The sequence below is a fragment of the Carcharodon carcharias genome, chromosome 12, assembly GCF_017639515.1.
Source record: "Carcharodon carcharias isolate sCarCar2 chromosome 12, sCarCar2.pri, whole genome shotgun sequence".
Taxonomy (NCBI): Eukaryota; Metazoa; Chordata; class Chondrichthyes; order Lamniformes; family Lamnidae; genus Carcharodon; species Carcharodon carcharias.
In genome coordinates this window covers 60,234,631-60,260,345 of record NC_054478.1, presented here as the reverse complement: position 1 = coordinate 60,260,345, position 25,715 = coordinate 60,234,631, and the positions used below count along the sequence as shown (strand labels likewise).

The following is a 25,715-nucleotide window of genomic DNA, read 5'->3' as shown; positions in this document are numbered from 1 at the left end:
GCTGGTGTGTCAATAAAGTAATTCACCTCACCAGTCCTCTTTTTCACTCTGTATGGGCCTCTGAACCAGGTTTTTAGTGGTTCACCCTGTAATGGTAGCAGTACTAACACATGGGGCAGCTTTTTCCAGTTGGCGAGTGGGAGTGGGGCCCACTCACCGACACATAAAAATGATGTGGGGTGACATCAGGCATGCATCCTGACGTCTCCCCGCGTCATTTAGATTTTCAGTTTGGCGGCTGCACAGCTGAGTTGGCTCATCTGCGCACCTGCCGACCTGTCAATGGTCTATTAAGGCCATTAAAAAAGTAATTGAAATGATTAATGGACCTTAAAATTAACAGCAGGCGAAGAGTCCAGGCGGCCTTCTGAAAAAGCATGAAACTTCATCCACGGGTGGGATGAGGTTTCATGAGGGATTTAAAATTTTTGGAATATTTTTAAATATAAGTAACTGTGTCACATGAGGGGACATGTCAGGAAAATTTTTTCTAATCATTAAAAATTTTTTATCACTTCAACTGAACTCCCTGAGGCGGCACTTTGCCTCAAGGAGATCTGTGCACTCTTTCATGCGCATGTGTGAAAAAGCGCGCTCCCAGCTCAGGTAATCCCTTCTCGCCCGCACAGGGAGCACACAGCGTTTCACAGCAGATGTCATGCTGGGTGCTGATCAGGAACCTGCACCTGTTCCCACACAACACCCCCCCTGATGGGGGGAAATTGTTGCCCATGGTCTCCTGACTGAGATGTTCTGGCCTTTTCATAGCTGTCCGGGGGTTTTAAGGTGTTGCTGAACCACAGCATAGGCTCTCATGGGCCACTCCGAGAACACGGATATGTGGTCTAACGTGGAGGATTCTTTCCTTTGCTCTAAAATCCTCTCCTTGATTAGTTTAAGAGGACCACTCACCTTGTGTCTATAAACTAATTCAAAAGGGCTGAAGCGGGTTGACTCATTGGATGAATCCCTGATGGCAAATAGGAGAAATCCCAGCACTTTGTGCCAGCCACGGTGGATTCTCATGGCGGTATGTTCTGATAATTGTCTTTAGGGCCTGCTGGTACCATTCTAAAGCCCCTTACGACTGTGGGTGATAGGCGAAGGACTTTAGCTGGGTTTTGCCCAGATAACCAACGGCCTTTTCAAAATACTTGACATAAAATTTGTGCCCTGATCTGACTGGATCTCAGTAGGCGGCCCATATAGAGTAAAGAATTGGATTACTCTCCCCACTACTACCTTGACAAAGATAGTTCTTAGAGGAATGGCTTCTAGAAATCAGATGGCCACACCCATAATGGTGAGAAAAACTGGTAGCCCCCTCTTGTTTTTGGCAGAGGCTCCACGCAATCCACCAACTGCTGAGGGGTTCCCCAGAGAGCCAGTATGGGAATTAGGGGGTGCAGGTTTTATTGCAGGCGGGGGCTTCCCCACAACCTGGCACATATGGCAAGTTTTTACAGAACCCCAGCACATCCTTGTGGAGGTGTGACCAGTAAAAATGCTGGCTTATGCAGGCTTTGGTTTTTCAGATGCTGACATGTCCAGCCATTGGAACTTTGTGGGCTACCCTCAATATTTCCCTATGATACCTCAGTGGCACCACCACCTGGTGGATCACTGTCCACCCTTCATCCGCAGGTCTGTGAGGGGGCTTCCACTTCCTCATTAGCACCTCATTTTTAAAATGGTAGCACTCCAGAACTCCCTCTGTTTCAGCTTCAGTTTGGGCAGTTTGTAACTTTTTTAGCACTAGGTTGGCTTGCTGAGCCTTGATCAAGGAAGACCTGTTTAACACTTCCTTTGGCCCATATAAATTTCCAAAGAGGGTTTTAGAAAACTTGATGTTGGGGTCATCCATCTGTAGTGCCAAATTGGCCTTCTCTGATGGAACTTGTTTGGCCATGGGCCAGGTCACCACACAGTCAGGGAAAATGCCTGGGACCTTCTCTTGTAACTGCTCTGTCTCTCTGACCTCATTCAGCCTCTCTAAGACAACAGGGGAAGCCACCACCTTCGCCCCCACCAGGTCATTATTGACCCTGTCCACAGGTAAACTAGGGAACCAGGGACAATTCCCACAGTTACCGGCCCTGAAGCAAGGTCACACTCCAGGTACACCTGATATAAAGGTATGGACGTGTAGCACTACCCGACTCCATCCCCCGACACCACCCGATACTCTTTAAAACTACTTTGGAATTCATCGCACTCTTTCGCAAAAAGGTCATGCCTTTCCTTAGCAGAAGGGATTTGGTGGCCCCTGTATCCCTAAGTATGACTATGGTCAGGATTTTCCCCTCGGTGATTTAGGGGCGGGGCCCGCTCGCTGAGGGGAAAATGAGGCGGGATGGTGTTGGGAGGAATCCTCAGCATCATCCCGGGCCATTTAAATCTTAAGGAAGGTGGGCGGACAGCGAAATCAGCTGTCCGCCGGCCAACCTGTCAATGGCCAATTAAGACCATTGACAGGCTCATTAAGATAGTAAAATGCCCTGCCCGGCCAACCTTAAGGCTGCCGGGCAGGCCAGGAGCCCCAGCGGCCTGTAGATTATTAATGAAACTTCATCCATTGGCGGGATGAAGTTTCATTACCGTTTTGTAAAAATTTAATAAATTTTATGAGTTTGTTATCAACATGTCCCATCTCGTGCGACATTGTCACATGAGGGGGACATGTTAATAATTTTAAAATGTCTCTATTTTTTGACTTTACTTCCCTTTCACTAAACTCCCTGAGACAGGACTTTGCCTCAGGGAGCAGTGTGCTCTTTCGCGCACATGCGCAAAAGATCGCACTTTGACAGTTGGGGATTCCCTCCACCCCCAGAACAGGAAGCGCATAGCGCTTCCTGTTGGGCAGGCTGCTGGGCGGGCCTTAATTGGCCCGCCCACTCAAAATGGCGGCTGGCCCCGTTTTAGCGGTGAGGTTCGGCTGCCTGCCCACCACCAAGTCGGTGGGGCCCGCCCGCCAGCCAAGGGCTAAATTCTGCCCAATGTCTCACTCAAGGGGCATGGGGGTCACTTTTTCTTTAGACACAAAATCCTGGTAACTCTTAGGGATTTTATTAAACTCTCCCGCGCTCACAGTGGTATGTCTACAGGAACATACTGCCTCATTCAGGGCCACAGCCTTGTCTGCTTTCTTTCCGTCAGGGCCCTTTTTACTGCAATGCTCTAGTGTACTCCACCAGATCAGATTTTCCCTGTAGTTTCCAGCAGTCAGCTCGAAGGTGACCTGCCTTGTTGCAGTGGAAGCACATAGACTTTTGGGCTTCACTCCTCATCTCAGCACCTTCTTTTTTGACCTGTGGAGGACTCCCTATGTTTCCAGCTTTTCCTTCTCGCCCACTGCTGTTCACCCCTCTATCACCCTCTCACCTTCTATCCTTTTCAGGTTTTTGATGGTGAGTAAGGAAGGGTTTCCCTTGGGCAAGGGATGGTGGACAAGCTCATAACCATCAACCAGAGTTGCTGCCTGTCTGGCTCTTAAAACTTTTTGTTCCACCACATTGATTTTTATGGAATGAGGAAGCAGGTTTTTCACAATATGCTTCCAGTACACACCGTATGCACCCAGGATAGCACTTTTGGCCATCTCAAATTGGCGAATGCTCGTCGGACCATAGGGAAAAATCGCCATGGGCCTTTCCTGTTAATTTGCTTTGCAGTAGTAGGGTCCAGCCCTCTGTGGCCACTTCAGCTGCCTGGCAAGCTTTTCGAATGGGATGAAAAATGCTTCCATATCTCCCTCATCAAACTTCTGTAGCAACTGGGAAGCCTTTAAGAGCTCAGCACTGAGCCCTGAGCTAGAGGCAGTTCCTCTGCTGGCGGTACTTCCACTGGGCACAGTAGGTCTTTCCCGATTCAGTTCAAACTGCCTTCAGTCCATTTCTTGTTTCTTTCTCTGGTAAACTTGATCTTTATCCCTTCCTTCTTTTAGAATTCTCTTTTCTCCTTTCCCTTCTCTCTTGTCCCTCCCTTTCCTCTCCCCATTACTGTCTCTCCCTTTCTTCTGTTTTCTCTCCTCTCTCTCTTTCTTCTCTTACTCCTTCTTGGAATTCTGCCTCTAGCCTCCACTGTTCCAGCTGTATCCTTGTAATTCTAGCCAGTCTGTTTCAGATTCTACGCTTGTCTCTGGTTCTTCAAGTTGAATTTCAGAATGGTTGGCCAAAGACGTTAGGATTTCAGATTTCCTAGCTACTGGACAGATATCTGTCTCTAAACACCTCGCTATACTCCTTAACACTTTAATAGGTAGGCTTGTAAACTGTCACAAGTTACCTCACTCTGTTCTAGGAAGGTACTAGCTTTGAATACAGACCTTTTCAGTGCTCTAGCACTGCAGACCACAAAAAATCCTCTATTGAAGTTTTTAAGTTACTTCTAGGGATCAATTTGGCTCCCTGCTTCTAAAACCTTGTTTGTCAGTGGGTTGATAATGGACACAGCCCTCAAATTTCTGCTATGACCAGATGAGGAGGGGTTGAATAGCTTCCCTATTTTTCCTCTCCTTGTTTGATCACAGAGAGGTTTTTTTGTTGTTTGTAAAGGATATACTGGCCAATTCAGTGAGTACTTAACTGTTTACACACTATGCCTATAAAAGAACCAATGGGACATATTTTCTTGAGTTTAATAAAGAAAGAGGTTAGCTTTATTATACTTAAACTGATCTAAGTTAAATAATAAAATACACACACATGTACTCAAAGCTCACACACAAGTGCAGATTACAGAGTAGGGAAGAATAAATTGGCCAAATTTGAGTACATAAAAAAGTAAAAGAGTATACATTCTGCAGCTTGGTGACACACGTGGCTTCAGGCTGAATTCGATGGTCTCAATGCTTCCAATTTAAAGACGATCCAGTTGTTGTTCTTCAGGAAATGGTGCTGCATTGATTTCTTTCAAGAAATCTCTGTCTGTAGCAGTGTCCCTGGATGATCAGAGTCTGCAAACAGGGCTCAAAGCTTACCAGGTGAGTTGGAGGGAAAAAAGGATGCAGTTAAATCTTAAAATCTTAAAATCTTAAATCTCACTTAAATCTTCTCCCTAAGCTACTTGTCCTCAGTATTGCTGAGAAAATGTGCTTAAATCATACAATGGGTTAGCTTGTCACGTTACCTTCCTTCTCCAAATGCCAGGGGGATTCAAAGAAAGATATTGTCCATATATTTAAAAGATGACTTGATTAGCTTATGTCTGGAAGCTGACCTAGCCAGGGTCCCATTGTCTAAGCGATTTATCTTAATGACCTGTCTCCAAAAGTTAAATACCCCAGGTGATTGCCATAGCTGCCTTGCTAATGAGTTCGGAGATATATGAGTCCTTCACACTCCCCTGAAATCATTGTCTTTGATGGGTTTTGCAGACAGACTGACTCCACTCCAATGAATTGGAATTTGGAGCTTTCAGTAATGCAAATTGGTGTTAGCCATCTTGGACTGTGAGTTCAAAGTCACTTTAGTCTCTGTGTTTTTAAGAAGTCTGTTTTTAAAAGTGCAATTCAGATTTACAGTCAATGGATTAAAAGTTATTTTTGGGCATAAAGCACATCTTCATGACATAAAATGGTTTGAAAACTTGGGTGTAATTGGAAGTTATTTTCTGCAGGTTTTTCTGTAGGGGAGATAAAATAATTGTTTTGCATAGAGAGCATGTAGATGAATGCTGCTAGAATTTGATTTTAACATAACATTTGCATTCTGAATGTTATGTATGTAAAAGATACTTTCTATGGTAACCGTTCTGCTTTATTCAGCCTAAAATTAAAATAAATTTCTGAACAAGATTTTTAAATCTGTGATCCTGAAATATTTATATTCAAGATTTTCCTGAACTAGTCAGTGTTTTTTTTAAAGAGGACTACTGATATTGAATGCAGGATACTGTTGAATGAGTTTGTTCAAGAAACTTGTAAAATGCAAAATATGTTTCAATGCCTACACTTCACTGTTATAATCATTATTTTTTTTTGTTTACAGACCTTTATAGTATTGAACAGAGGGAAGGCAATCTTCCGATTTAGTGCCACACCTGCCTTGTACATTTTAAGTCCTTTCAATCCTTTAAGGAAATTAGCTACTAAGATTTTGGTACATTCATATCCTTTATGTGGTATATCTTTAATATATATGAACATCTTACATTAAACTACTGAATCTCGTTTCACATTCCACGTGCAATAGGTCAAAACTGTTATGATCCACACCTGGTCAAGTAGCGGACAAAATGGACCAAATTGTGTATGGTTCTTAATAATCCAGTAATTCCAGTTATTTAGACTTAGCTGTCTTTTTAGGTTCTTAGCCAAAAGGAATCTCAAATGCGTCAGAAATAAATGTGATCCAAGAATTTTTTTTCGGTCTGAATTTTATTATTGCTTCCTAAGTACTGTAGCTGCACGTTTTCCTTGTACAGCATTTTTAAGTACACAATTTTATAACAACGCACTGAAGTCTTTTCCCAAAAAAAGTACTTCTGAAACTGTACCAGTTGTCATTCAATATGGTTGGTGGAATTATCACAGTCAAGACGGAGCCTCTCATTATCCAGTTGTGAAATATCAATGGTGCCACAGTGGGACTGCCACTGCAGCTCCAGGTGAGCTAGTGGGACAGTTAAAGGCTCAAAAATATCACTAAGATCTGTCCATCAGCTGCCTTTTATGCCTTGAAAGACATGGAAAGCTATAAAGTGAAGTAATTGGGGGCTAAAATAGAGCAAGGGCAGGCTGCTACAATGCTTTGTGCCTTGTTGGGGCTAGATATCAGGGCTAGTATTGTTGCTTTCTCAGGCCTGCCACCACATTCCCCATGGTGCCTTTGGATAGCACAAGCAGATGCTTATCATATGCACCATTATGTTGTGAGTGGTTAAGACCAAAGTAATGCTCCAGAGTGGAGTGCAGGGTAGTACATAATATTTTTTGTATGACTGAATTTACAACATCATTAATTTGAATATAAGACAGAGTTTTCATAGCTAATAAAGAATACAGTATCCATGCCAGGGGTCTGAACCCTGCCTTTGCCACTATTTCAGTATAGTGGGAAAGGAAGGAAATGTAGATTGGATAATGAAGAAGTAGAAAAGCAAAATCCTGCGGAAGCAGGAAATCTGAAATAAAAGCAGAAAATGACAGAAGCTCTCAGCAGGCCGACCAGCATCTGCGGAGAGAGAAAATGAATTAATGGGCTGACCCTTTGCTCCCGAGAGTACACTCCGGATCTTCAGATTTTCATTTTAGGGGTTGGGGAGTGCAGGTGGAGGTGCAGGTTTCCCAGAAGCAGTGCGGAAACACCACTAGGTCTTCCAGGAGCTGAGGCAGGCTCGTTAAAAGTTTTGCCTCAGTGCTCTGGGACTTCATCCCAGTTATAGTAAAAACAATAAATCAAAAAGCTCTCTAGCCCCCACTCCTTACACCCTGTCACTCCCCACACACTCCCCATGCCACATCTATGCCAACTTATGTCACCTTATGCCCCCCCATCCATGGTCCCTCATAAACTCTTGTCAACCTATGCTCCTCTACGCACCCCATGGCCCCTTATACCCTCCATGCTAACTCATGACCCCCACCCATCCCTATGTCCCTTTACACCCACTATATCAAATTAGTATCAACTCATACTAACCCATAACACCACCCATCCATCACCTTTTGCCCTTCCACCCTTCATGCCAACTCACCCAGTATCCGCCATGGACCTCAGGAGCCATGGTGAGATGATATAGAATAAAGTTCTAAGTATCTATTCCAGACTTCATTATATTTTTAAAAAACTTGTTTATAATATTTAAATCCCTTCAAGTACTTAATCATCTATGAAAACAAACATTTGTATTCATAGTCTCACATCAAAGACTGCTAATTTCTTTATAAGCAATTGGAGCTGTCAATTAAATTGTGAACTTACAGCCCTGCCCCACTGTGGTGATGTTAGGTTGTGGAAGCAGTCAAGCAGCACCAATCCTGTAAGTCAAATGATAACCCACAGGCTTATGTCAACAAACAGTGAAATAACAAGCACTTTTTTTTCAACTGCAGGCTGGGTGTTTTTTTCAAAAATTTAAATGTCTGGATAATTTGACAGTTCAACAGAGCTTTAGAGCTTATCCATTTTTTACATACATTCATATCTACTGTAAGCAATCCCAAAGGGGTACATATCCTCCTACAAATGGCAGCTGACCTCTCCAAATGAGTACCTTACTTCTCCAAATTTGGAGGGTATCATACCACTCCAAAGGGACACCTTACCCCTTCAAAAGGGTACCTTCCTTCTCCTAAGAATTCAGGCAGCTTTAGATCTTTTTCTCAAATGTCTAAAGCCCACAATTCATGTTCTGGAAATCCCAGTAATGAAAATTGCTTCTGCACTTTTATAATGGCAGCTGCCACTGTGATGAAATACCTCCTTCCCCAGTTCCTCTGCTCTTGGCGAAAATTGTGGGTGCTGGGTTCAGGGCGGTACATCCGGAATTGGGGATCCAGCTCAGGCTAAGGCACAGAGTCCTTCCGTCCTTATGAAACTTCGAGCCAATGTTTCAGGCTGGTGACCTTACATTAGAATTGGGACAAGTTAGAGATATACAGGCAATAGATTTTTTAGCAAATTAAAGGAAGGAAGGTGGGAGAAGAGCAAAAGAGAAGGTCTGTGTAGGGGTGAAAGGCAGGAGAAATTAAATGACAAAGAGGTGATAGTGCAAGACCAAAGAAAGAGTAGGAGGCTTCAAGAACTAAATTTTCCATCATTCACCATCATCCCACTCAAAATCACAGCAGATGAACTAGAATAATTGTCTGGAAGCGTTTAATATAGTATATTGTTGTTATCCAAGGGGGCTATCTGGCCAGAAGTGCCCTATTTGTTTAGGAGTGCCAAATGGTTAGATCATTATTCTTTTGAAGCTTTATTGGATGTGGGAATACTTTTATGTTTCCTATCATGCCAGTCTACCTCTGTCTTAGCATTGCTGTACTGCTCGGTATGCAAAGTCTTAAAAGAAGTGGCTACCGAGATAGTTGAAGCTTTGCATATAATCTTCCAAAATTTCTTAAATTCTGGAAGGGTACCAGTGGATTGGAAAATAGCAAACATATTGCCTTTATTCAAGAAAGGAGGGAGACAGAAAGCAGAAAACTATAGGTCAGTTAGCCTAACATCTGTCGTAGGGAAATTGCTAGAATCCATTATTAAGGATGTTATAGCAGAATACCTTGAAAAGCAGAATGTGATCAGGCAGAGGCAACATGGTTTTGTGAAAGGAAAATCATGTTTAACCTGTTTATTGGAGTTCTTTGAAGAAGTAACAAGCAATGTGGATAAAGGGGAACCTGTAGACACGGTGTATTTGGATTTCCAAAACACATTTGATAAGGTGCCACATCAAAGCTTACTGCACGAAGTAATAACTCATGGTGTAGGGGTAACATATTGGCATGGATAAGGGATTGGTTAGCTAACAGGAAGCAGAGAGTAGGGATAAATAGATTTTTTTGCTGGTTGGCAAGATGTAACTAATGGAGTGCCACAAGAATCAGTTCTGGGCCTCAGCTATTTACAATCTATATCAATAACTTGAATGAAAGGACCAAATGTATGGTAGCTAAATTTGCCAATGACACCAAGATAGTTAGGAAAGTAAATTGTCAAATGAAGGTCAAGGGGATATTGATAGTTTAAGTGAGTGAGCAAAAACTTTTCAGATGTAGTATAAGGTGAGAAAATGTGAAATTTCCCTTTTTGGCAGGAAGAATAAAAAAGCAGTATACTATTTAAATGGAGAACTCTGTGGTACAGAGGAATCAGGGTGTCCTGGTACAAGTATCACAAATAGTTAGTATGCTGGTACAGCAAGTGATTAGGAAGGCAAATAGAGCTCTTAAAAAATATATATTACTTCATGGGATGAGGACATTGCTGGCTAGGCCAGCATTCATTGCCCATCCCAAATTGCCCTTGAGAACTGAGTGCTTTGCTTGGTCATTTCAGAGGGCATTTAAGAGTCAACCACATTGCTGTGGGTCTGAAGTCACATGTAGGGCAGCAGATTTCCTTTCCTAAAGGACATTAGTGAATCAGATGGGTTTTTACCACAATCAACAATGATTTCATGGTCATTATTAGACATTTTATTCAAATTTCACCATCTGCTGTGCTGGGATTTGAATCTAGGCCCCCAGAGCATTACCCTGGTTCTCTGGATTACTCACCTTGTGACAATACCTATACGCCACCACCTCTGCAAGAGTAATGGAATATAACAATAGGGAATTTTTATTGTCACTGTGAGGGCCTTGGTGAAGTCCTGGGGTGCAGGGCATGTGCGGCAGGTGTACAATTTTGGTTGTCTTATTTGAGAAAAGATATACTTGGGTCAGAAGCAGTTCAGTGATGGTTCACGTGATTCATTCCTGGGACAAAGAAACGTTGAACAGGTTGGGCCTGTAACCTTTGGAGTTTAGAAGGATGAGAGGTGATCTTATTGAAACATAGGGAAACATTTTCCCCCTGTTAAGGGGGGAGTGCAGGAGCGGGCACAGGCAGGCGCGCCTCCAATCAGCGCCCCCGATTGGGGGCGTGCTGCCATTTGACGCGGGCGGGCCAATTAAGACCTGCCCAGCGTGACGTTCTCTCAGAAGCGCTGTGGGGGGGTGGGGGGTGGGGGGTGGGGGGGCCCTCAGCTGGGAGTGTGCTCTTTCATGCATGCGCGCGAAAGAACACACTGAGTGCTGCCTCAGGGAGATCACCTCAGAATTAAAATTTTTAAGGCAAATGTTTAAAAAATTCCCCTGACATGTCCCTTCATGTGACAGTGTCACATGAGTTGGGACATGTCCATCACTTTAACTCAAATCATTACTAAATATTTAAAAACCCTCATGAAACCTCATCCCGCCCGTAGATGAGGTTTCATGCTATTTCTTAAGCCCAACAGGGCTCCCGGCCTGCCCACCAACCTCAAGGTTGGACAGGCAGCCCTGTCAATTACCTAAATTGGTTTATTAATGGCCTCAATAGGCTGTTGACAGGTCAGCAGGTGCACAGTTGACTCGGCTGCGCCCCCACCGACCTGAAAATGGAATTGACACGGGGTGACGACGGGAGCTCTGCCCGACATCAACCTGCATCATTTTACGCGTCGGCAAGTGGGCCCTGCCCCAGCTCGCTGACCGGAAGATCCTCCCCATATAATATCCTGAGGGGATTTGATTGGGTGGATGCTAGGAGGATGTTTTCTCTTGCCGGGGAGACTAGTACTAAGGGCCACAGTTTAAGAATGAAGTCTCCTTTTTCAGATGGAGATGAGGAGAAATTTTTCTTTTGAGGTTGTTAGTGTGTGGAATTCTCTACCCCCAGAAAGCAGTGGAGACTAGGTCATTAAATTTATTCAAGGCTGAAGATAGATTTTTGATAGATAAGGGAGTCAAAGGTTATGGGGGATAGACAGGAAAGTGGGATTGAAGCCACAATCAGATCAGCCATGATCTTATTGAATAGCAGAGCAGGCTCAAAGGGTTGAATGGCCTCCTCCTGCTCCTAAATCCTACGTTCTTTTATAATGTGCTTTTTCATTCTTCAGGAAAGGGTTCTCAGCTCATTTATGTATTTTATCAGAACATTTCCATTTGGATAAATAGCCTTTATAAAGAGCTGTCTGCTCTCCCCAGGTTCTGATTCTGTTCATGGAAAGCGAGCCTGGGAGACCCCTGTTGCATCAGATTGTAAAAAAGACTAACAGATCTAATGGGATCAGCAGAAAGGAGAGGCTTTTCAAATATGTTCAGATCTATTAGTAGAAGCCCTTCTGGTTAAATATTAATAGCTCTGAAATATGTCAAATTCCAACATAAATCGTTACCTCTTTAAGATTCTTATTCTTCTTGATTTTATTAAAAATGTGACTGACATTCAAAGCGCTCTGTTATATGAATTTCATTATATTTGCTTTCCTTGACCAAAGATTACATTGTTCAGCATGCTTATCATGTGCACTATTATGACCAATTGTGTGTTTATGACCATGGATAATCCTCCAGACTGGACGAAGAATGTAGAGTGAGTGCAGATTATTCTGTATACTATTGAATTGACAATATTATTAATTCTAAAATGAGAGAGTTGCCATAACAAAGAACACAGTGCCTATCTTTTGCTTAAATATAAAATTAATTCCTTGTTTCATAAGGAAATTAGATTTTAATTTTGACAATAACCATGGACACTCCTTCATACACCTGGGGCAGAATTTTAATGTCGGGGTGTGGGGGCGGGCTCGGCAAGCCGATGCATAAAATGACGTGCGGTGACGTCTGATGTGCATCCTGACGTCACTGCGCGTCATTTAGATCTTTCGTTCGGCAGGTGTGCACCAGAGGTGGCTGTGCACCTGCCGAACTGTTAAAGTCCTATTAAGGCTATCAAAAACCAATTAAAGCACTTATTAAAGCTGCCTGTCCGAACTTAAGGTTGGCGGGGCAGGCGAATAGTACAAGTGGCCTTTGCATTTTTCAGGAAACCTCATAGAACCATAGAACCATAGAAAAGTTACAGCACAGAAGGAGGCCATTTGGCCTATCTCGTCCATGCCAGCCCGAGGATACCCAGATGCCCTTTCCAATCCCACCTTCCTGTACCCGGCCCATAGCCCTGCAGCTTACAGCCTGCTCACCGACGCGAAAATGACGTGGGATGATGTCGAGGGGAATCCCCGATGTCATCCCGCCCAATTTAAATATTCAGGAAGGCGGAGGGACAGCAAAATCAGCTGTCTACCTGCCCACCTGCCAATGGCCAATTGAGGCCATTGACAGGGTAGTTAACCCAATTAAAGGCCCTGCCCGTCCAACTTTAAGGTTAGTGGGCAGGCCAGGAATCCCACTGGCAGGATGAGGTTTCATGTCTGTTTTTAAAAAGTTTAATAAATTTTCGGTGCTTTTTATTAACATGTCCCATCTCGTGTGACATCATCACATTAGGGGGATATGTTAATGTCTTTATTTTTCTATTTTTGATGTTTATAAAGCTTTTAGCGCTCTCCCTGAGACAGCACCTAGTCTCAGGTAGATGTGTGCTCTTTCGCACGCAGGTGATAGTTGGGGAACCCCACCCCATCCCCCCCCCCCCCCGGCACAGGAAGTGCATAGTGCTTCCCATTGGACAGGCCGCTGGGCGGGCCTTAATTGGCCCACCCACTCAAAATGGCGGCAGGGCCCGCTTTGGCGGTGGTGACCGGTTGCCTGCCCGCCGCCGAACCGGTGGGACCCGCCCACTCATCAAGGGCAAAATTCTGCCCTAGGTCTAGAATTGCATCTCCTCTCGTTGGGTTTGTCACTAATTGGTTGAAAAAATTTTCCTGGACACGTTGCATGAATTTTTCTCCCTCAGTGACCCTTCTATTGTTTATATCCCAGTTGATATTAGGATAGTTGAAGTCTCCTACTATTATTGCCCTCTTGTTCTTACAAGCAGAAATTTGCCTACATATTTGTTCTTCTATCTCCCTTTCATTATTTGGGAGTCTGTAGTCTACTTCCAGTAGTGTGACTGCCCCTCTTTTATTTCTAAGCTCAATCCATAAAGCCTCATTTGTTGACCCATTTGGTATATCATCCCTTCTCACAACTGGAATTGATTCTTTAACCATCAGTGCTACCCCCCTCCTTTTTTATCTCCTACTCTATAGTGTTTGAAGACTCTATAACCAGGGATATTAAGCTGCCAGTTTTGTCCCTTCTTTAGCCAGCTCTCTGTTATAGCAATGACATCCTGCTGCCATGTGTCTACCTGTGCCCTTAACTCATCTACCTTGTTTGTAATATTCCTTGCATTGAAGTATAAACCGTTTAACCCCGTTAATTTCCCTTGCTGGACACTTTGTAAACTTTGCTTCTCCTGTAACTCCATGTCTATCACAACGTCCCTTGCTAATGTTCTACCTCCATTTTTCTGATCTGAATCTGATCTATCTGATCCTACTCCTGGGATCCTATCCCCCTGCCACACTAGTTTAAATACTCCCCAACAGAACTAGCAAAAGCCCCCGCAAGGACACTGGTCCCCGCTCTGCCTGGGTGCAGCCCGTCTGGTTTATACAGGTCCCACCTTCCCCAGAACCGGTCCCAGTGCCTCAAGAATCTGAATCCCTCCTGGCTCCACCATCTCTCCAGCCATGTGTTCATTTGATTTATCTATCCTTTTATTCCTGCTGTCGTTAGCACGTGGAACTGGGAGTAATCCTGAGATTACCACATTTGTGGTCCTGCATTTTAATTTATCTCCTAACTTCCTGTACTGAGCTTTCAGGTTCTCATCCCTTAGTTTACCTATGTCATTGGTACCAATATGTACCACAACCACTGGCTGCTTAACTTTTCTCCCCAGAATGTCCTGCAGCCGCTCCGTGACATCCTGGACCCTTAACCAGGGAGGCAACATACCATCCTTGATTCACATTTGTGGCCACAGAAGTGTCTGTCTGTGCCCCTAACTATTGAATCCCCTATCACTATAGCCCTGCCATTTGCTTTCCTCCCGCTCCTCTGAGCAGCAGAACCACCCACGGTGGAATGAGGTTTCCTGAAGGTTTTATTAAATAAATATTTTTTGCACAATTCATAAACATGTCCCAGCTCAGGGGACATGTCTAAATAATTTTTATCTTTCATTATTTTGAAAATTTCAACATGAATTTAATCTCCCTGAGGCACGGAGCAGCCTCAGGGAGATTTCTACGCTCTTTCACGCGCATGCATGAAAGAGCGCAGGCCCCGACTCTCCCTCCTCCCCGCACCCGCACAGGTAGTGCTGAGCGCTACCAGCTGTGTGTTACACTGGGCGGGACCATGTAAAATGGCAGCACGCAGCCGATTGGCTCTGCACCCGCTCCCGACCGGCCTCCCCAACATACAGAAAATACCCCCCCGCCCCGTTCATGATCTCCTCAAAAATCTCAGCCAAGTTTACAGTAATCAGATTATTTCTCATCCTTTTGATGATTGCCTCACTGAAATTTGAAATCTTAGTTTTAATTCTCCTTTCTCTCTCTTAAGCCAAACATCAAATTCGATATATTTATGAGATGTTCCCTTACCATCAGATTGTTAACTAATTCTGGCTTGTTGCTCAGCACTAAACCAGTCCAGTTGAAAAAATATTATCCCAGTAAAGTGTCTCGAATACACAGTAGAACTCTAATGCAATAATATTTTCCATTTAGTAAACAAGTTTATTTTACAAGGAAAAGGATTGCCTTAGAATATAATGAAAGTCTTTCCCGTTCTTTTGATTAGGACTCAAGTCTCTGAAATCACCTGCATGTGAATAAAAAAAAAAGAAATTTTCTCCAGAATGCCATTACATTTAATGTGATAGAACAGAAAAATATTCTTACATCAGGAATCAATAATAAAGATAACAGATTTTTAGCCTGAGATTAGTGGAAGTTTCCCTTTTTAGTGATATTTGCCAATGAAATGACTGAACAGCTTTTTTATTGTTATAATTCCATTAGGTACACCTTCACTGGTATTTACACATTTGAATCGCTTATAAAAATTCTTGCAAGGGGCTTCTGTATAGATAATTTCACTTTTCTCCGAGATCCATGGAACTGGCTGGATTTCAGTGTCATTCTTATGGCGTAAGTACTTACAAAATAGTCAAGTCTGCTATTTTCCTATGGGGCCATCCATTGCTGGCATATATGTAGAAAAATAGATTCAAAATATAGTGATGTGCGATGTGTTGATTTATTTATGATAAACAGCAGTAACATTTCCATCAAAGATCCTGCTTAGTCAAGAAAAATTCAGACCAATCGTTTGTACTTTGTTTATTTCTATCATTAACCCTGATGAATTAATGAGTAAATGTACATCATAGTGTAAAATTGAGCCTTCCTGACCAGGAAGGCCCGAACTTTGATCCCCAATTAGTGCTAACTAACTGATTTCACCAGTGTTAAAAGCGGTATGCTGTAATTGGCTATATGTCCTTGGCTAGGGAGGGAAAAACATTTGACAATTGCATGTTGGATGAAGCCAATGTCAACACAGTTGACTCCATCTTTGAATAGTCTGGCAATATTCAATGTCTAAAAATAACAATCTGTTTTGGGTACCAGAGGGCTGTCAGCACCCATGGAATTGTACCCTAACTTATGTTATTATCTTCAGGACAACCAAGCAAAGGAGGAAAATAAAAATACAATTATTCTGATCAAAGTGAAAGACCAAGCATTATAGTTATATTAAAATGCGTTGAAAGCTGAAATAACTGTGATTTAATTCTACAGGTATGTAACAGAATTTGTAAACCTAGGCAATGTTTCAGCTCTTCGAACTTTCAGAGTGTTGAGAGCTTTGAAAACTATTTCTGTAATACCAGGTAAGGAGTGATCGGTGTAAGGTGCTAGCAGGCCCCATGTACCTCCAACTGTTTCTTTGTGTCCTGTCATTGTGTTTGTGTGTGCCCTCCCCTATTACAGATATGTGACAGAGTTTGTGGACCTGGGCAATGTCTCAGCGTTGAGAACATTCAGAGTTCTCCGAGCGTTGAAAACAATTTCAGTCATTCCAGGTGAGAGCTAGGTCAAACACTAAAGCTGATCTTTTTTCCGTGCAATTCAAAATAAAACACAAAAGCAGGAATCAGAAAAAAAGAATTAAATTATAGGATATCTTGCTTTTGATTTTTTTTTTGTTTGTGGATTCAGCCTTGGAGTTTAACAATTTCTTGCATGAGACATTGTAATATCCAGCATGAGTGGTTTTCATCCTGTGATGTCCAATTTTCCCTTCTCTATTCTGCAAATTAGTGCATTCTGAAAATGTTGTTTGTTGAAATTATGCACTTTTTCTATAAATCAGATCTAGTGCACGAACAATACAATTTCAAAATCAAGACTGAAAATATGATTACCGAAAAATATGCAAATGTAGAGATGAGGAAACAAAATACAGCACATCAACATGATGAATGCATGAAAGCTTCATCAATTTAAGGCATCCCTTTGTACTCCAAACCGTTAAAAAAAATTATAACACCACCTTGATATGAGTGGGTATTCAGAGATGAGTGTCATTATGTGTGCCCATTTGTCAGTTATGACAATAGCATGAGACAGATCTAATTTAGATTGGTCATTGTTCAATGTTGCAATAAAACTTCTCTCCATGATTCACCTATAATAATGTTATACACTTAGGGATGGATATTCAAAGCAGGGTTGGGAACTGAACAACTGGATCTCAATCATGCGCCACAACTGTGTTGCTCATTCATCGCTATTTTGACACGTAAATGCCTTAATTGAGCCAGAGGTGATCTCAGTGCCCAATTAATGGTGCCAAGCATTACCATGAGGTGGGAGCAGCCTGCAGAGTGCCAGCAGTAAATGTCATAATGGTCAAAACAAAAACAAAAATACCTGGAAAAACTCAACAGGTCTGGCAGCATTTGCAGAGAGGAACACAGTTAACGTTTCGAGTCCGAATGACCCTTCAACAGAACTAAGTAAAAATAGAATAGAGGTGAAATATAAGCTAGTTTAAGGGAGCGGGGGCAGGTGTGAGACAAGTAGAGCTGGATAGAGGACTAGTGATGGGTGGAGATAGCCAAAAGATGTTACAGACACAATGTCATTATGGTGCCTGCTGCTACGTTGCCAAAGGCACGCTGCACCTCGGAGGTCCAGAAGCCTTATCATATGCAAATGTAGGCATACAGCCATAATGAGGTAATGCACATGATCCAGCACAAGATCCCCGGGTTCTGAAACTTTTCACCTTATATTAAAAGCCTTTAAATTCTCCTCACATTAAGACCGACAGCTGAGACTGTTTGGGTTCACAATTGAAAATTCTGTCCTTTCCCTTCCCGCCCCGTTGACAAGCTCCTCTAGGAATTTAATGGGCCATTAGGTGGAGGCCAGCTAGTTCCCCATTCCCCCCAGCCACTGTCTTCCCACTGAAAATAGGAGCACATCCTGGAGACATCAGTATCCAGAGATGCCCTCTGGGAATATGTTGTTCAATTTACACCTGCATCTAACCACACCGGCAATTAAAAATCCAAACTTTTGTCTCTACCCATTGTGTACATTTGACCCAGGGTGCTTTACTGCTTAGATATTCTGACCCCTTTTCTTGAGTGCTGTAGTGTTTGGAATGTCAGACTATTGCTCATGTTTGGCTGGTATTGCTGTAATGCTTTAAATCTCTTGATTATTTTTGGTACTATAACATAATTTGCCAAAATAAATAAAAAAAATTAAAAGCCAATGCAAATTTAAGTTGTATTATGAAAAGTTATATCACAAATTTTAGGTTTGGAGAAGTCATTACAAAGGGCCTTTCTCTTAGTTCCAATGTTCACTAAATGCAATTTCCGAGTCGGGCGAGATGAAATGCATTCACAAAATGCAAAACACAGAATAAAATTGGATTGCTCCAAAGAAACAGCCATCTCACTAACAATGTGTATAGTTACATTCTTACCCATTCAAAATTGGATCATGTAAATGAAGTTTCATTCAACTACACAAAAGTTGCGCTTTCCATTTGTTCTTTCTAATATATCAGGTCATTCATTTGCCTAGTTTCAGCAAGCTTTCATTAAATGTAAGTTAATTCTGACAATCTGTATTTTGCATGAGATTGACTAATACAGTATGGGAAGAACTGATGATTTCTTAGTCATTTAATGACAATCAAAAACCACAGATTTTATTTCTTTCAGGTCTCAAAACCATCGTGGGCGCCCTGATCCAGTCAGTGAAGAAGCTGTCCGATGTAATGATTCTGACTGTTTTTTGTCTGAGTGTATTTGCACTAATAGGGCTACAACTATTCATGGGAAGTCTAAAACATAAATGTGTACAATGGCCACCGCCTGACAGCTATTTTAGTGCAAGTAACAGTTCTTTAGACCTGAATGGTACACTGCTGAATGAGACAGAATACACATTCAACTACAAGAAATACATCGAAGATGAACGTAAGCACTTAATGTTCACATTAGTTCATTTTTCTACACATGATTAAGTCATGCATCAGTTCTATATTTGTTTCTAACTTTGAAGTCAAAGATGAATAAAGATTTTAAAGGGAAATGTTATTTTTCTAACGTACAGTGTGAGAACAGTTAAATGATTGGCGAATACAGGCAAATAATCTGTGTTGCTTTATTCATCTTGACTATGTTCCAAAAACTGAACAAATATTACTTCTGAAGGGCCTCTCCATCTACCTTGGTGACTTGCTGCCAGTGCCTGGCAAGACTCCAGGCTGGATTTTAAGTGCCCTCGCTGGTCGTGTTTTTGACAGGGCGGGTGTCAACTCCACCAACTTCTCACCCACCCCCAAGCTACCTCATAATACAGGTGGTGGGCGCACATTGAAATTGACAGCCCGCCCACCATATTTACATAAATAATCAAGGGTCAATTGAGCTTGTTGACAAGCAAATTGACTCTGATAATAGTTGTCCATACCTTAATATGGTTGCTAATGTCCCAGAGGATGTCCCAAGTGTGGGACATCCTCTGCAGTAAGGTGCTGAAGTCCCACTGTCAGGCAGTTTACCACGCCTGCGTAATGGCTGCAGGGTGGGCTGGCGTGGAGAGAGTGGGCGTCCTGCTGACTTTACTTCTGGTGGGGGTGCAGATTGATGTCCCCCCCCGCCCTCAACATAATATGCAGCCCTCAGTCTTTCCGAGGAGACAATCATATCAATCTGTGGTAGCATTGCTGGAGTACAGGTCGGAATGCATTCCCAGTATCCCACCAGTGAGCTTCTGGGTTTGGCCCTTGATGATAGCCACCACTCTCTCGGTGTAAGAAGCCATGCATTTTGCAGAATAGGTTGCAGCACTCATGGTCTGAGTAGACTTCTCTAATGTCCGTGCCAGTGCGTGCAACCCCTCTGGAATCTCTGACATATCTTCATGTACCTCGTGCTGTACATCCAGCATCTGCCGCTGGATGGACGACTCCAGAGGCTCTTCATCACTGCTCTTGAGTGCGAAGGCCTGCTCCAACTCAGTCTCTGGCAGCTGGTCTTGTGGCTATAATGTGCTGACTTGAGTGTGGATCCGAGCCGCACATATCCACAGATGTGTGTGTATCTGCGCTGATGCTAGGAGTAAGGATATGATGCTGCACCCTCTGAGGCTTCCTCCTCCTTCTCAGAAGTTATTGATACTCTCTCGGGTCAGGTGGCTGCAGCTGCCGATATTTGTCCTGTGAGGGAAACAAAACCGAGGAGAATGAGGGCCATCATCACCATTATTTGAGGTGAGGTTGAGGTGAATTCACAGATACATGCTTCCTCAAAACACACACTGACAATATTGGGAGAAGGTAGCCAGTTTTTGAACCTTAGCCCCTTCAACATAGAGACACACCTTCCTCCCCAAATTCTGCAAGTTTCCAAAGTCAAAAGCCTTCAATGCTACCTTCCTGACAGCTTCCTCAGTTTTTAACACCTTCCCCATGCCAATCCCTTCAGTCTGTTTGCAGGAATTATAGATATGCGCCCTTGGAACTCATCACCCGAGGGCCTTCTTCCAAACTCGCCTTTACTAATGGTTCAACTCCATTCATTGGGTGCCAGTTCCAGGACCTTCTCCTCAGTGGGGGTGAGAATGGCCAGGTTTGCAAGTTCACCTCTAGCCCAAGCCCTCTCTCTGGCATTATGTGCCCTCTTCTCCTGCAAATGTAAAGGGACATTGTAAGGGTTGTGCTGTGCTACAATTGTGCTTTCAAAAGTGTGGCCAACATTTACTTTGTTGTGGCCAACATTCCTCAATGTCTTTGCCAAGAAACGGGTGTTGTAGTTCAAAACTCGCCCCCGAAACCCCTGTTGCCATGGAGATTGGTATGTCTGCCTCATGCTGCCTTCCACATTTGGGCAATAATCTAGACAATCCCATATTCGAGCCACTTCACCTGACACCCTTCCATTTAGGTCCATGTCCAAAAAGGCTGCACACTTGCCCTGGCATATCTCAAGAGGTCATTGGGCCTTTTATGGCACTGCAGCCAGATTCTTTGGATGACCACACAGCTGCTTACCTTTGCTGTGACCTCCATCCAGCTGCTTTGGTCTGGCTGGGATGTCACCTTGTCGCATCTGCTGGCATGAGGATGTCCCTCCTATTATTCACAGCTTGGAGGAGGACTCACAGGGAGTCATTATCAAACTGTGGGGCCTTCCTTGGTCTAGGCCCCATCAGCAATGGGTGGCTCCATTCTCTCCTCCATCTGTGGAGAGACAAAGTCAGTTAAAGGATTGAATTAAGTCTTTTCCTCGACACTTGCTATTGATAAGGGACATGAGTCAGCAGCATTTAGTTGTTCTTTCCTCCCTGGCAAAGGTCCTGAATGATTCATGACTAGCAAAGTAAACATCAACATTTAAAACCAATTTCTTTTCTTGCTACAATAGCTCAATGAATATAAAAGTCTCCTTGTGAAAAAATCTTCAGCCTCCAAACCAAGCTCTGGTGCAGGTGCCTCAGTCCAGTACCAGGGGTGCCTTTAAATGGATGACGGTGATTCAGTCCACGGCCTGCCCCCTTTGTCCTGTCTTTCTTGCCAATTGGACGTGCTGCCCACCCTTCCTCAAGATAGTTGTCTGGCTTCCTGCCAGGTGGCCATTCATTGGCTGCAAGACGCGTTATCTGGCATCCTTGAAAGGCATGGATGGGAGCTGGCAGCCCACGCACACCCGGGTTGGACTCCCGTCCACCGTCAAGCCGTGTAAAATTCAGTCCAATGAGTAATTGTCACATGGGCAGAAAAACTATCAAAATACGTTGCAGAAATTATCTAGGACACTAACATTTCAAGTTCTACAACAGCAATGCTACATTCTTGGCACCAGCTGTATGAGGTATGTTATAGGCACCTTTCATTTAGAATTTTACAGCCATCTGAGATAGGAGACCCAGAAGTTTGAGATAAATTAAACACTGTTTTCAGAGGTGATGCTAAATGATTCAGTCACCAAGGTCCTCAAAATCAGCTTGTTGCTAATTCAGTTTTATAAATAACCTTATTTTATTTTGTTTAGAAGTTGTTGCTCCCCAAGCACCATAAATTTATTAAGTCACAGATTGTATTATTCAAATACATTTCACTATTCAGTGACAGAAAACTAAGAGAAACATATGGTTAATATCTGGAGAGCGAAATAGAGTACAGACAAAGGTTCACCAACCTATAACATTAACTCCGTCACTCCCTCTACAGATGCTGCCTGACCTGCGGAGTATTTCCAGCATTTTCAGTTTTTATTCCAGATTTCCATATTCTGCCACACTTTGCTTTAGAAAAACTTATCTCTTTCACACTTTTGTGCTGCTGTTTGAACTCAAAGATTTGTTTGATTATTTTTATTTAGTCTCCAATTTTCTGTACATATTTTTCTCTCCTCCTTTCCTGAAGGCATTGACATCTTAATGGGATTGAGTTCCATAGAAGCCATCCACTTCCCAATCCTTCGCCTAAATGGCCAGTGTGCAAGTGAGCTTTGAGTGCTGGCAGGTTGTGAGGGCATTATAGCCAAGCCTAATTTTGTCTACATTCACAGAATTGTTACAGTGCAGAAGGGAGCTATTTGGCCCATCGTGTCTGTACTGGCTCTCCGAATGAGCAACTTGCCTACTTCCTTTCTCCCACCTCCTCCCCGTAACATTGCACATACTTCCTTTTCAAATAACAGTCTAATTCCCTTTTGAATGATTCAGTTGAACCTGCCTCTGCCACACTCTCAGGTAGGGCATTACAAGCCCTAACCAATTGCTGGGAGGAAGCTTATGGTGCCTCCCGCCGCCGGGAATTTACGGTCTTGTCGAAGTTGATGGACTTTTGAATGGCTTGCTGCGTCTTACGGCCCAGCCCCTGTTGCGATGGGGACATAAAATTCTGTCTGCTGTGTGAAAAAGTTTTTCCTCAGATCACTATTGCTTCTTTTACTAATTAATTTAAATCTGTGCCCTCTCGTTCTCAATCCATTCATGAGTGGGAACAGTTTCTCCCTATCTACACTGTCGAGACTGCTCATGATTTTGAATACCTCGATCAAATTTCTTCTCGGCCTTGTTTTCTCTAAGGAAAACTGTCCTAACTTCTCCAATCTATCTTCACATGTGAAGTTCCTCATCTCTGCATCCATTCTCGTGAATCATTTCCACACAGCCTTTAATGCTTTCACATCCTTTCTAAAATGCAGTGCCCAGAACTGGATGCAATACTCTTGCTGAGGCTGAACTAGTGACATACAAATTCAACATAACCTTTTTACTCTTGTATTCTATTAATAAAGCCCAGGATACTATATGCTGTATTAAGTGCTCCCTCAACCTGTCCTGCCAACTTCAATGATTTATGCGCATTTACACCAAGGTCCCTCTGTTTCTGCACCTCCTTTAGAGTTGTACCCTTAATTTTACATTGTCTCTCCATATTCTTCCTGCCAAAATGAATCACTTCACATTTCTCTGGATTGAACTTCACCTCCACTTGGCTGCCCACTCCACCAACTTGTCTAGGCCCCTTTAAAGTTCTACACTATCCTCCTCACGGTTCACAATGCTTCCAAGTTTTGTATCATCCGCAAACTTTGAAGTTGCTCCCTGTACCCTGCACACCAAGGTCTAGGTTGTTATATTAGGATATATATCAGGAAAAGCAAGGGTCCCAACACAGATCCCAAGGAAACTCCAGCACAAGCCAATATCGATTTGTGTAATTCCAGCAAAAATTACTCATTAGGGAGAATGGGAGCTCTGCCGCATTTACCCCGTAATACACGAAGGCACCCTGGCTGAGAATAGTTAACTCATTATAGACTGAACATTGAAATTGGAATTTTCCGGTCTATATGGTACAGCCACTGACTTGATAAGCTTTGTGTTAAGCAGCGAGCTGTACGGTATCACTTATAATATACTGTGTCATGTTCTTTAATATAAATTATTTCATTATTACAATTTAATACTTCATTTTCCTTTTATTTCTATTTTGAACTGAATGAAACTGAAGTTTTTTAATATTGGTATTCACCTATTCAATTATCTCATTTGTAATGGCAATAATATTGCTACTTTTATCCTGCTCCAGTTAACATCAAATCTTATTAATATACATTTTTAAAGTAAAACAATAACAAAAAATTCAATGTGCCTAAGGAAGTTCAATTTTAATTAATTTCTACGTAAGTGTTTTAAACACAATGGATTATATTCATGCAACTTATACATTTCACTTTTAATTTAATATTTTCCTAGGTTTATAGGCAGATGCATTTTCAGGAAACTACAAAATAACCCTTGTTTATCATTTAATCAACAGAAAATCACTATTTCTTGGAAGAAGCCAAAGATGCACTACTTTGTGGTAATGGCTCAGATGCCGGGTGAGCTGTTGCATTCAATCATTGTGCTTTTTGTTGAATTTGTTTTGGAATAGAATGAGAAAGTTAATTGTTACATTTGCAAGTATTTATTGGAGAATAGTTTTTAATCTATTATATATTATTACGAAAAATGCTGCATTTAATGGTTGGACTGAGGTTTGTAATAAGGCTGTAATTGAGGCTTGTAATTTGTTTGTAATAGAAATAATATTAATTATAATATTAATTTAATGGAATTAAATGATGTCTTAAAATGAGAGTTTGCGTACTTCATCCAAATCCACTAATTGTATTCTTGTTGTCACAAATGAGATTGGGTGCATTATTGTGCACAATAGTTGTGTTGTTTTGGCATTTATGGGTAGCTGTGTTATGGAAAGATCAACAATAGCTATGTGGCTTTATATCTACCATGATGATCTTGTAAGATGTATGAGTTCTTAAGGCATGTCACAATTAACTAGTTTTTGTGACCAAAAATTCAGGCATATCACTTCAAATGACAGGCAAATCAATGATGCAGAACTATTTTTGTTGACATGATGCTATAAATGATTTTTAAAAATTAAAAAGTAGCTGTTAAACATTTTAATTATGCTTTTTTATTTTTCCATATTTTATTTTCTTAGTCGTTGTCCTGAGGGATATATTTGTCTAAAAGCTGGAAGAAACCCTAATTATGGTTACACCAGCTTTGACACATTTAGTTGGGCATTCTTATCATTGTTTCGGCTGATGACTCAGGACTTTTGGGAAAACCTTTACCAGCTGGTAAGCAGGATTTATCATGTATCAATGCAGTATAAAGCTAGAATATTTACAATGCTATTCAATAGTATAATATGCAGTAGATTTAATTTGTATAATCTATTGACAATAATTAGAACTATCGCAATAGAATAAAAGCCTGCTAATTGCTGGCTACTAATAGAAATAATATGAGTTGTCCTTTCAGTCTCACACCAAGCATTTGTGCCAAAATACAAATCAACTTCCAAATGCACTACTACAAGAATTCAAATATTTTCAATTGAATCTCTACGATAAGAGATAAATGCCACTACAAGACGTGAAATAATCCAACATGACAATAACATATTTAAATATCCACTGTGCTTTGAATAACCTTGTAGAAAGAAAGGAACTATTATAAATACAGCAAGCCCCTGGTTAAAGTTGCCCCATTTAACATTTTTTTCGCTTTAACATCAGTCAGTTAATGGGCCAGTATTCTTGTTCAACATTGCAAGATTTGTTTTAAAATTGTTCCCCATCAGTCTG

The 25,715-nt window shown here is 42.1% G+C and overlaps 1 protein-coding gene across 15 annotated transcripts in view; it reads left to right on the top strand.

Moving 5' to 3' along the window:
• The window catches only part of scn1laa (sodium channel, voltage-gated, type I-like, alpha), a 190,635-nt gene that overhangs the window by 4,542 nt on the left and 160,378 nt on the right, over positions 1-25,715 (top strand). For 9 of the 15 annotated variants that reach the window (XM_041200429.1, XM_041200421.1, XM_041200417.1 and 6 more), the window contains exons 2-8: positions 5,991-6,109; positions 11,982-12,071; positions 15,526-15,654; positions 16,501-16,592; positions 18,753-19,010; positions 24,371-24,434; positions 25,064-25,205. In XM_041200429.1, the coding sequence (XP_041056363.1) occupies positions 5,991-6,109; positions 11,982-12,071; positions 15,526-15,654; positions 16,501-16,592; positions 18,753-19,010; positions 24,371-24,434; positions 25,064-25,205 (894 nt within the window). Of the gene's footprint in view, positions 1-5,990; positions 6,110-11,981; positions 12,072-15,525; positions 15,655-16,308; positions 16,401-16,500; positions 16,593-18,752; positions 19,011-24,370; positions 24,435-25,063; positions 25,206-25,715 lie in introns of all 15 variants that reach the window. The other 6 variants (XM_041200430.1, XM_041200422.1, XM_041200428.1 and 3 more) reach the window with 1 other exon arrangement.